Source organism: Manduca sexta, chromosome 6 (genome assembly GCF_014839805.1).
Source record: "Manduca sexta isolate Smith_Timp_Sample1 chromosome 6, JHU_Msex_v1.0, whole genome shotgun sequence".
NCBI lineage: Eukaryota > Metazoa > Arthropoda > Insecta > Lepidoptera > Sphingidae > Manduca > Manduca sexta.
This window is the reverse complement of record NC_051120.1, coordinates 1,497,836-1,510,412: the sequence shown is the minus strand read 5'-3', so window position 1 is coordinate 1,510,412 and position 12,577 is coordinate 1,497,836. Positions and strand designations below refer to the sequence as shown.

The 12,577-nt window shown below is 37.8% G+C and overlaps 2 protein-coding genes across 2 annotated transcripts; both read right to left on the bottom strand.

The window, feature by feature from the left end:
* Positions 1–3,297: 3,297 nt before the first annotated feature.
* LOC119193762 (trypsin, alkaline C-like) lies at positions 3,298–6,851 on the bottom strand. Its single transcript, XM_037447432.1, has 4 exons — positions 6,698–6,851; positions 5,823–6,009; positions 4,219–4,474; positions 3,298–3,742 (listed from the first exon to the last, which is right to left on the bottom strand). The coding sequence occupies exons 1-4, from the start codon at positions 6,735–6,737 to the stop codon at positions 3,437–3,439; spliced, it is 789 nt and encodes a 262-aa protein (XP_037303329.1). The 5' UTR covers positions 6,738–6,851; the 3' UTR covers positions 3,298–3,436.
* Positions 6,852–9,602: 2,751 nt separating this feature from the next.
* Positions 9,603–11,166, bottom strand: LOC119193760 (trypsin, alkaline C-like). The gene is made up of 4 exons (XM_037447431.1): positions 11,029–11,166; positions 10,686–10,872; positions 10,124–10,379; positions 9,603–9,943 (listed from the first exon to the last, which is right to left on the bottom strand). The coding sequence occupies exons 1-4, from the start codon at positions 11,096–11,098 to the stop codon at positions 9,638–9,640; spliced, it is 819 nt and encodes a 272-aa protein (XP_037303328.1). The 5' UTR covers positions 11,099–11,166; the 3' UTR covers positions 9,603–9,637.
* Between the last annotated feature and the right edge of the window lie 1,411 nt (positions 11,167–12,577).

Here is a 12,577-nt window from a genome sequence, read left to right as displayed (position 1 = left end):
TGGCAAGCAGATTTCGAAAGCCTAATCCAAACGTTAAATCAAACTCATCCAGGGTCTGCATGTAGTTAACTCTTTTCATTACCCGTGATGAACCGCGACTTTCAGTTTCGCTATCAGTATCGCTAGTCCCTCCAAATCACTGTCGTCACTGTCATTAGAGAATATGGATATTTCCATTGCCTTTTCGTTTCCCTTAAAATCAGTGTAAGCGATATTCAAAACATATGGAGTAAACTGAGGAATTGGTCTGATTGGAAAATGCGATTGTTTACAACAATCAAATCAAATGTCAAAACGGGTAGATAGAGTATTGGCAAGCGTAAACTGTCATTTTGAAACAGAGGGTAATCTATGATCTGTAATCCGTCCTCTCAAAGATTGATTATTGTTAGAGATAGCTTACTCAATCTATGGATTGGTTATTGGCATGCTTTATCCATAAAAACGAATGAATTATCAATCTTAGATGGCATACATTGGATTAGGATTGGTTATTAATTTCGGGCGTTAATGAATAAGTTATATTTATGTTAGGGAAATCGACGCAGAATTGTCAATATATATGTCTATCTCTTTTACTCAAAGCTTATTTGGAACGCAACAAAAAAAGACAAAAATAATTGCTTTCTTCGCATATGGCACTATTTCGTTTACTTCAACACACTGGGACCGCCTTGCGGCAGAAACGCCATTTTATGCTGGCCAGTCGGCAAGTACATGTAGTGTCAGACGATGTAAACAAATCTTCATAAATATTGAATTTAAAGTAATATAATCATATTCTCAATTGTTCAGTGTGTTTATTAGTGTATTTGTTAAGTTTCGAAAATGACTCAGTGTTGTGTGAAAGGATGCAAATCGAATTCACGCAAGAAAGACCCCGAAATATATTTTCATAGGTTAGTAACTGTTTTTACCGAAAATTAGCAAATATCTTTGTATAATTACTTTTGGATGTGTTTTTATCAATTAAAATGATATGTGGATCTGGTTTGTTAAGCTTTGGACCCTTTTAGGCGTGATTTATACACATTAAAATCATTATGTTTGTTTACACACGAGCTTAGGGATGGGTGGGTGGATTTGTTTAGAAATTATTGATATCGATATTTTAACAGACGCCCGTTTATCAGTTACGGTTTTTGTCTTTGAAAGAATGTTAGAGCACACATCAATATTGTATTATTCAGAAGGACAAACTAAGTGAAATTAGAATATTTTTTAAGATAACCAAAAAATTTAAAAACCAAGGCAAAATGAATTGAGAATATTGAGCGACGTGATTGGAATCCTACACCAAATACATATTTCTTTACATTTTGAGAAGATATGCATAAACCACACGTTTAATTAACGCGAGTAAAGATAACTGTTTTCCAACAATATTCCCGATAAGTAAAATAGTAATGATTATTATACTTCACCTAATAGTAATATTACTTTAATATATTGCTATGAATAAAATTAGAATTGTTACATAAAAGAATAGATAAACATAAAAGAAACAACATAAAGATGAAATGTAAGATATATTTTTACAATTGGCGGTCTTATGTTTCGAGCAACCTTTGCATGCACGGAAATAGATACATAATCATATTGTTGTTATTGCAAATAATTATTATAATTGATTATCTTAACCACCATTTTTACGGTCATTGATTTTAGTTTGCTGAACCATAGTTATGTTTCTCGATCAAAGAGCATAATAATAAAATAAAATAAAACCAACCAAATAATTGCTGGCTACGCTATCTTATTCCATTTATCATGTATTAAATAAATATCTTAATCTGTAACTTAAATTTTTAGCAAGGAATAGTGCAACATACAAATATAGATCAAACACAACTGGATGTTTGTCACAACAGGTACTGCTTTGTTTAACAATTGTTACTTATAAATCAGTTTCAGTTTGTTTGTTTACATTATGATTTGTTATATTTTTATTATGGTAGTTCCTAACCCCTTTCGTATTTGATCTTTTTGGGGCTTGTTTGTCTCTCTTAATTCTTCGATGTCGATACAAAATTTTCGGTACTAGCATATCACTATTGTAAGGGGCGGAGTCGGCACCATTTTGTTCATGAAATGTGCCGCATGTCACGTGACCATATTACCCATCCTCTATACTTCTTTTATCATTGGGCTCGATAGACTACATTTTCGCGCAGTGACTGACAACTGGTTAAAACTACTTAGCGCTTTGACAGAGCCATTATAACGTAACGATTACATACTTTTTGTCCAAGTCGTAATGGCAAAGAGAATTATATTTTGCGTGATGGCTTCACGAATTTTTTTGTGTTTCGGATCCCGCAATCAACTCTGGGGAAACCCTGCGTATCGTATACTGGAATCCCCTGGCTTAGCGACTGTAGGGCCCTGGAGGAATTTTGGGTGGGGATAGTTGGGAAGGTAAGTAGTGTTTTAATAATAATATAATAATAATATCAGCCCTGTATTATATACTTGCCCACTGCTGGCACGGGCCTCCTCTACCACTGAGAGGGGTTAGGCCTTAGTCCACCACGCTGGCCTAGTGCGGATTGGTAGACTTCACACACCTTCGAGATTCCTATAGAGAACTTCTCAGATGTGCAGGTTTCCTCACGATGTTTTCCTTCACCGTTAAAGCGAACGATAAATTCACAAAGAATACACACATGATTTTTTAGAAAAGTCAGAGGTGTGTGCCCTTGAGATTTGAACCTGCGGACATTCGTCTCGGCAGTCCGTTCTACACCCAACTAGGCTATCGCCGCTATATGTTTATATAAAAATCGCAAATTTTTTTCGGCTAACCAAGAAGATAATAAAAGTTGATTTACCGCGCTGCTTTTACGACTAAAAAGGAATATGTCCAATAACTGTAACTAATTATCCAAATAATAAAACTGATTACTTCCAATATTTTTATTCAAAACATAAAATATATTTTAAATAAATGATAGAATATAATGAGTTGCCGATGGCGAATGATGTTATGAAAACACTGATATAGGGAAACAATTTTGATAGTTGTTATGTATCTGATTAGGGCCTGTTTCACAAGTTTAAAGTAAATTTTATTTGACAGTTATATTAAACAGCTAATGTAGATAGTACTCAACTTATTACCATTGATTTTGGAACAGAATAGATTCATCTCACTTTTGTATTTGGTCAGCTTTTACGTTTATAAGACGAGACGCATTTACTCAGAAGTTAGGAACAACCTTCAACCAGTCCATTAACTAAATACTATCCTGTCATTTTCATTGTAATTAAGAGTGTAATAAAATAAAACACACTGTTAATACTTATTAACAATATTTGTTACTTAAGAGGATTATTCTTTATAATTGACTGAACAAACGAGCAATCATGTCGCTTGGTGGAAAGTTATCAAGGCCTGTAAACATCCACAACATCATAACAAACTAGATTGTCCAAACTAAACGGCGGTAGCAACAATCCAGTCACTGTAAGGGGCGACTGCGGTACTGAGTCCAGGGAAGGTCTCGTTAGCACATCCATGACCCCAGGAAACGATGCCGACGATGATGTTTCCGTAGTACAGGGGTCCGCCGGAGTCGCCCTGACAGGCGTCGCGACCTCCGATGTCGAGGAGACCAGCGCAAATCATGTTCTCCGTGACAATGCCTGGAGGGTTGAGAGTGAGGTACCTCTCAGCGCAAAGTTCCCGGTTGATCACGTAGATCACGACGTCTCTGAGCTGGGGTGATAAGAGGCCTCCTTGCTGATGAAGAAAAGTAGAATGATTATTAGTATTTTTGTATTTTGAAAAGTATTAAATGATATCATTAGTTTCATGTCAGCTTGAACAAAAAACATTGTGGTTTAGGGTTTTTTGTCCATTCGTATTGAAGTGATGGACGCTGCCCTCATATTGCACAGAGCTGGGGTCATAGTCACGATGCCTTCCTAGAATCGTTATTGCTAACATTATATCTAGCAATGACATAACTTATCATTCCCATAATCTGTTTGTTTTCTATAAGCGTTAACGATCGTAGAAAGACATTTTGGCTACGTCCTCTGAAATGGAAACTGCTCTAAATCAAGATTTTAAAAAACGTGTTTTATGTCTTCAGTCAGTCCTCATAAAAACATAATTAAATGAGACCGCAAAGAGTTTCAAAATTAAAATACAAAAATTATAAATTAGTAGGAAACACTCTATTGTCACTCAAACATATCAACACAAATACTAACCGTAGTCCGGCCCCATCCAGCATGAACCACAGGCATATAATCCGGGATAACTCCATCCTGGTAGATGATAGTGCCTCGCTGGACTACTGGGCTATAGACCAGAGCATTGATCAGGCGTACTACGGTGATATCTCCGTCGAACCCTCTCTTGCCGTAAGTAGGGTGGTTGTGCTCCCTCAAGACGTAGGAGATGATTCCTCCAGTGTTACGGTAGGACGTGCCGGCTCTGATGCGTCTAAGGCTGGGGTCGTAGGTCCTGGAAAATAAGGATTTGTTTGTGGTGATTGTTTTTCTACAGGCATGTAAAGTGACCCTGGCGTCTGATGGTAGCAGAGTGGGGTTCAGATAGAGTGTCGACTGTTTAGAGATGATTATTTCTCGCTAATTGACATAATTTTGCCGGCCTCTTTGAAACCGGATTTAGTGAGGCTGGTCTCTACTGATACTGCATCAGGTTTAATGCCCTGTATACGGTGATCACTATCTGGACGTATACAAATATCCTACCACCAGCTATTGTCACAGAAAATCAACATGTTGGGAGTAAGATTTTGAAAGGGCCATAAACTTGCTTTCCCTCATTGCCATAGCATTAGACGCCTTTATTGACGAATGGTTTTACCGCCTGTTTCAAGTCTGTGCAATCTGATTAGATCAAAAGGAAAGCAGAATTAAAAAACTTGAATAGATTGATAGTATTTCTATCTTATCTATAATTATTATTATGCTGGAATTGGGTATTTACATTATCAGTTATATATTTATAATGAATGATAACTGTAACATAGTATTACGTATGTAATCATATATTATCTATAACAAGCTGCTTCGCCCGCTGACGTAAATGTGCCTATGTGCATTTAATTAAGAGTAATGTTTTTCGGCGCTATTTGTAAGATGCCAGCGCCATCTTTATAAAATAATGGATAAAAAAATCAATAGTTGGTATATAAAGTAGCCTAAATGTTAATCCAAGACACGGTTTATCGGAGTACAAAATTTTATTCAAATCCGTCCAGATGTATCTACGTTTATTTCGAACAAACATCCAAACATTCAAACATCGACACATTTCAAAGACCTATGCATTTATAATACTTATTACTAAAAATAAGATACCAAATGGTATACTTATTACGCTTGGAAATTACTTTTGTATACCACGCTGACGAAATGGTATAGAAAAGTGTACATGAATTGTATATCAACAATATAGAATTATACCTCGTTCGCATATCAACGAATTATTTCCCCTGAAATTGTCGAAAACGATGTTATTTTTTTAAGTGGCACATGAGCATAACAGTATTCACGGTCATAAACCCTTTAACTAGACTTCAAGATCTTAGCATGATAATTGTTCCGCAACACCACCCCCGAAACTGTTTAATAAAGCTTGTTGTCAAAAACATGAAAAACAATGACACATCACGGCTTTATTTCGTAGTGGTACTCAGATGTACAGTCAGAGCACTCACATCGCCTGTGTATACTTCCTATGCTGTAATAGGCGACGAGCCTCTCGCCATATCGGGTGCAAATGACTCCAGGCTGATACTAAAAAAACCCAATATCACTTTGCCCGACCCGGAATCAAAACATACCTTCCAGCAAAGCAGTGGGCAGCAGATAGCACGTAGTAAGCATTGAGGATGTTGGCACCACAGGATTGCGACCAAGTACCAGAGTTTGGCCCAAAGTAATCCACCTGGACTATGGAAGGGTACTTGTCGATGGTGGTCAACTCACCACCGACTATGCGCCCTGGAGCCGACGCCGAAAAGGCGGATCCTACAATGAAAATAATTAAAGTTTAGTAGAATCACTTTCGGGGGTGTGTTTAGCAGTGGGTAGAACTATGATGATCATATTGAAAGTCGTGATAGCTTTTTGGATGAAGTTAACGGTTCTATTTTCTCATGGTCTTATCGAAGAAGGTGAAGAGAAAAACGATTGTAGCAATTATGTTTTTATGCAATTGCTGGAACATAAACCAATGCATCCTTTGGGTTTCTTGATGTAATGTTGGCAGAGCGCGGCACGTTAAAATGCCTATACATCACCGGAATTGCTTTTTCTTTCATCTGTTCCTATTTTAAATGTGGAATCTATGAAACATGTTTTTTTTTGTGTTGCAGAATAGATCCGTTTTCACTATCGGCTTCTAGCATGATATCAACCAACATTGGTATCAAATCTTATGCTTATTACGTTTCAACTCCGGATTTCCTCTAGGGTACACCAGATACTGCTAACCACAACAGATTTATCTTCTCTTTCTGGAAAATCTTTAGTTTAAGAGGCAACCACAAAAATAGTTACACATGTTCAAATCGCGTTTATGCTTTAATATCCTTACCAATACTTAATGATTCAAATTAAATGGGTTTACAATTTATTTAGATAAAGAAAAATGAACTTAACATGTGTAGTTTAAAGTTTTGAATTTTTTATAAATTTTTGTACAATCTAATTTTACCTGCGGCCAAGGCGACAACTAGCACCAGTAGTTTCACCATTTTAAACGTCAACTAAATAATTCGTAATCCCTAACATCTTTTATAGGTTTCCTTTCAGTAATCCATCGTAAACTTTTATATTACTAATCGTATAATAATTTGATAATGTTTATGATGCTATACGTATGTTAGTTGCTACTACATACTAATTGTAGAAGTATTCCATTAGTGTTTAATGTTTTCTAAGTCTCATATCTCATGATTCATGAATAGTTGTTGAATTAAATACCAGTCTATCTATATCTATCTTCTATAAATATGTAGCTACGTATGGGTAGTCGCCTCTATGGAGGAACTGATGGTTGCGTTCCTCTATGGAAGGGGAAGATTGGGCCGCTACCAATATTATAATAAATATGTGTATGTATGTTCCCTAAGGACTCCAAAACGGCTGGAGTGATTTTTATTTATTTGAAATTAAGGATAACCGCTATATTGGTTTCTTCCGACGTGTTGGATGGTGTAGGGCAGTGTAGTCAATGAGGAAGGCTAGTATAGTTCTGGTAGCTATTAAAGAACGAATGTTGTTTATAATGTTTATATCATAACACTTAGTGAAGTCGCTATAAGCAAGGATAAAATACTTCTATAGGACGGGGACGCATGAATGACAGTATTAAAAATATATTTTTCATTTAAATAACTTTATATAAGTTGATTACATATCATATATATATATAGCTTAAAGATTAATGGTTATCATGCGTAACTTTATTATTACTCTAATAAAGATTATCAAAATAATAATGTTTATTATTCGCTTCCATATATTAAATGGAACTGATGATACATTTACAAATGACTGAATCTAAAAACTACTATTACAGTCGAATACATGACTTAAATGTTCCAAAAACAAATTAACTATCACATAATAAGATCTCTTTAATAAATAATTTTTATTTACTTAAACAGGCATAGGGACGATCCAATTAGTTTGTGAGACGGCAACACATTGGTGGACAGAGTATTTGATAAAGATCGCTGGAACACGTTGGATGCAGGCCGCTTTCGACAGGTCCGTCTGGAAATCTTTGAGGGAGGCCTTTATTCCGCCGTAAACCGTTATGTGGCTGATGATGATGAGACGGCAGCACTAATGCCAGAGAAGGTCTCGTTCGCGCAACCACGGTTCCAGGACACTATGCCAATTATGATGTTGAAGTACAAGGATCCTCCAGAGTCGACCTGGCATGTCCTTGCCTCCCATCCAGGATACCAGCACAGATGTTGTGTGTATGTTCTCCGTGACGAGGTCTGAAGTGTTCAAGGTGAGGTATTTAGCTAGCAGCACATAACTCTCTGACTCTGTTCATGATGTATGGTCATATCTCTACGCTGATACGAGTCTGGTCTACCTTATTGTAATCAAAATAAAGTCAATTATGAGATAATTATAATGAGGCTTTGTGTTAACTTAGCTTCTTGGAGACGAAGCAGGTCCACCCATGTTAAAATTCGTTTATTAACTAATAAATACATTTTATTCGACTGTCATGGCGACCAGAGACCAATAAACGAGATGGCCACGGCGCGGCGGTCGACGCTCGGGCCGTATCAATGCGAGGTGCTAGGGCTGTACAAGTATGTGACTATAGTAAATAGTGCGCTGTTTTTATGTGCAATTTTGTTAATCTATGACACATCTATTTGTAAAACTTCATTAATCTGGACACGAAGTATTCTTGCCTGACTGAGTACCCATACTTATCAAGGAGTAGGTAACAAACAGCGCGGTAAGATTTTGCCCACTTATATTAAAATTAGGATGATGATTTTCGTCGCAGTGTCCTCTCTACTAATGTTTCTCTTAGTGTCTTAAAATAAGTGGTGGAAGGGACAAAACATCGGTCTCCCCCGTGGCTATGAAGGCGGCAAAGTTTTCAAAATGTCGAAAGATAATTATAATATAAAAACTCCGATAAAATCCGGCAAATACTTTTATTTCAAATCGTTAAAGTTATGGATTTGATTCCAGGCGGTGCAACAAAGTGCGTCATCATGTCCCTTATTAACTTCTACTTTTTATATCGAGGAAGTACATGGTGAAGTTGTTGTTCCGGAAAAGATTGAAGAGGCGTGAATCCACGAACAAAATCTAGTCTCATAAATAAATATGATAAAAAATACAAGGGGTATAATGCAAATCACCTACGCGCAGGAGTCGCGTGCGCAACTACTGAATAAAATTATCAACTAAGCAGTAACTTATCGTGTAATCCCAACGATAAAGTATCGAGTTAAAACTGATCATCGCCGGATAATTTACATTACAGTCATTTTATTAGTGCATTAGACATGGTATTGTTTCTGTTTTGTTCTTCATGTATCGTACACAGTTGCCATCCACTCTATCACAAAATAAAATGTTCAAAACTCAACAAGCAATTACTAGTTTAGCGGTTCAAAGGTAGACACCGCTGTAGAGAGACACTGATGGATGCTTCCTCTAGGGAAGGCAAAGATTTCCAGTCAGGCAGATGTTGCCCCTGACCGGGCGCGGCCCTCCGATGATTTCTATTCGGAGGTGGTATATATGCAACGCGTCGCTCAAATTGTGCAAGCGTAATCCAGAATCGTTTTTCGCCATCTCGCATGATTGCTATGCGATAAATCACTTCAGTTGTGTCAATACCACATCGGTCTTCTCGAAGTTCCGCTAATGTCGACGAGATGGCGGTATTTATACTAATTGTACTGCTACACTAGTATACTAAAATCATGCATGTTAATAGTAGGTATCGTTGTCCTTTTTTCTATTGTATTAATTATTCATAAGAATTATTCAACTACTTACGTGATCAATAAGAGTATACCATTTCCATTTCTTTGATTCTTTAAATTTTTTAAAATAATAAGCTCATATACAGCGAAAACTTTATTTACTCTAAAATAGAATCTTAAACAGCAGTAGCGACGATCCAGTCAGAGTAGGGTCCAACAGCAGCGCTGACTCCTGGGTAGGTGTCGTTGGCACACTCATGTCCCCACGAGACAACACCAACTATGATATCGCCGAGGTACATTGGTCCGCCAGAGTCACCCTGACAAGCGTCCTTGCCTCCCACGTCCAGGATACCAGCGCAGATCATGTTCCCCGTGACTTGGCGAGGAGGATTGAGGGTTAGATACCTCTCGGCGCAGATCTGGCGGTTCACGGTGTAGATGGTCACGTCTTGCAGCTGAGATGATTGAGGACCTAGCCACTGGTGGAAAAAAATAGTGATTTGCAAATAACTTTTTAAATCCATTCCCACTAATCATTCTTTATTACTCGTTCTTATATCTATATGCCTATCTAGGCAAACGAGAACGCTTATGAATCGTAACGCGCATAAACAGTTTTTATCACTACCATTACTATTATGTTGTTAAGAAATACATACCTCAATAGCGCCCCAACCAGCATGAACAACGGGCATATTGTCAGGAATCTCAAAGCCCTGAGGCACAATCGTCGCTCGCTGCATCACTGGGTTGTAGATGATGGGCGATCTCAAGCGGACGACGTTGATGTCAGCATCGCCAGGGATGATGTTGTAGTCGGGGTGATTGAACTCTCGCACGATACCGATCACTTCGCCGCCAGTGTTGCGGAAGGTCGAGCCACCTCGTATACGTCTACGGGAGCGGTCGTAAAATCTGAGGGAAAAGAATTAAATAGTTGTTGTAGTTCTTAACCTGAATCATCTTGAGCTGGATGTCTTCCTCAGAAGAATAATAGCTTGAAATCACACAGTATTGTCTCATATTTTTAGGGTTTCACACGAGTTCTGTATAAACCTTATAATAAAAATTGGTTGTAAAAATTAATACTTTAGAATTACTACTAAGACTTTAGACTTACTAAGAATAGTATTAAAAAATATGAGTTGATGATTTGTGAAAATTTGCGGAAATAAGAGTTTGTCATTCCTCTCAGCATTATTGAATGTCAACGCCACTTACAAGCCAGCGAAGCAGTGAGCTGCAGACAGCACGTAAAAATTGTTAAGGATGTTGGCGGCACAGGATTGGCCCCATGTGTTGGTGAAGATGCCCAGAAATTCCACTTGCACAAGAGATGGGTATCGGTCGATGGTCGTCAGCTGCCCGCCGACTATGCGGGAAGCAGTCGACGCCGCGGAGGCGGTACCTGAAACGAAAACGTACTGATTAATTCTGAGATAATAATTGGAATCACTTATGGAATGTGACCTTACAATAGATTGACTGTATTACTAGAGTTAACTCCACTTGTTCTAAACACATATTCACAATATTCAGATTAAAAAACTTGTAATAATATTACCTGCGAATAAGGCAAAAGCTATAACCAACCACTGCGCCATTCTGACCTCAAATAACTGTTGGTGGACCATTATCACATTATTTATATTAGGCTAATTAGTCATTAGAGGCAACATCGGGTTTTACCCTGATAATGATAATATTTCAGCTTCATTCAGTTTTTAGGGTACCGCAGCCATAAATTCTGATAAAGAAACCTTTGTTTCTTGTGGGCATGGACCTTCATTTGTTGATAGCCTGATCCTGCTCCTTAACGAGATCTTGAGGGTAACTAGACAGAAAGACAGAAATAACCAAAGGCATAAGCCTTTCTCGCGAGATGTAAATCGCCAGACACCAGAGCGAAATACTCTGAGGGCCTTTGCAATTACGACAGAATCCCAGGTAATGTTTTTGTGCATAAGTATTTAATTGTTTGATTCTCTGTAGCTTAATTAATTATGCGATTTATAGCATTACGCTGTTCAACAAGAAGAAAAACTTGGTACTTCTTTTAGGCGCATTGCGAGCACGAATTGAGAGATTTGGCATGATAGGGGGGGAAGTCCATGAAAAAGACTGAACGACCACCACGACTGATCCTGCTCCTTAACGAGATCTTGGCGGTAACTAGACAAAAAGACAGAAATAACCAAATGCATAAGCCTTTCTCGCTTGATTTTCGCAAGATGTACTACATCTCCAAACGCCAGAGCGAAATACAATTACGATAGAATCGGGGTCATGTTTTTGTGCATAAGTATTTAATTCTTTGGCCCCTCTGTAGTTTAATTGATGTTGCGGTTTGTAGCACTACGCTGCTCATCAATATATTAAAACAAGAAAAAACTTGGTCCCTCTTTTTAGGCGCATTGCACGCACGGATTGGAGAGGTTTGGCATGATTAAAGTCCATATAGAAAAAAAAATGTATGACCACTAATACTTATAATTATAAAGAAATACTCGTTAATAGCAGCGATAGCCTAGTTGGTTGTGGAACGGACTGCGGAGACGAATGTCCGCAGGTTCAAATCCCAAGGGCCCACACGTCTGATTTTTCTAAAAAATGATGTGTGTATTCTTTAATGAATTATCGTTTGCTTTATCGGTGAAGGAAAACATCGTGAGGAAACCTGCATACCTGAGAAGTTCTCTACCAATGTGTCCAACCTTCTCTAGAAGTGTGTAGTCTACCAATCCGCACTAGGCCAGCGTGGTGGACTAAGGCCTAATCCCTCTCAGTAGTAGAGGAGGCCCGTGCAGCAGTGGGCAAGTATATAATACAGGTCTGATATATATATTTATTATTATATCGTTAATAGGCAGGTATGCATGGTGAACCTCAGCCCGTTGCCAAGATGACTTTCTACAATGGTTAACGGTAACGTTATGTAAAAGAATGACATATCGTACCGTTTTACTTATTGATAGGATAATATGCCATTTGCAAAATTTTAACCGACTCCAAAAAGGAGAAACCGTTCGTACTTGCGTTAGTAATAATCATCTTAACTATCTGAGCTGATGAAGCAAAGTACAACTCCTTAACAGTAAAAAGTTACGCGAAAA

Coding starts and splice junctions, on each gene's coding strand:
- LOC119193762 (XM_037447432.1), bottom strand. CDS start 6,737: ATGGTGAAACTACTGGTGCTAGTTGTCGCCTTGGCCGCAG. Junction 6,010..6,697: donor AGTTGTCGCCTTGGCCGCAG/GTAAAATTAGAT, acceptor TTTTCATTGTAG/GATCCGCCTTTTCGGCGTCG. Junction 4,475..5,822: donor GCCCACTGCTTTGCTGGAAG/GTATGTTTTGAT, acceptor CTTATTTTCCAG/GACCTACGACCCCAGCCTTA.
- LOC119193760 (XM_037447431.1), bottom strand. CDS start 11,098: ATGGTCCACCAACAGTTATTTGAGGTCAGAATGGCGCAGTGGTTGGTT. Junction 10,873..11,028: donor AGCTTTTGCCTTATTCGCAG/GTAATATTATTA, acceptor TTTTCGTTTCAG/GTACCGCCTCCGCGGCGTCG. Junction 10,380..10,685: donor GCTCACTGCTTCGCTGGCTT/GTAAGTGGCGTT, acceptor CTTTTCCCTCAG/ATTTTACGACCGCTCCCGTA.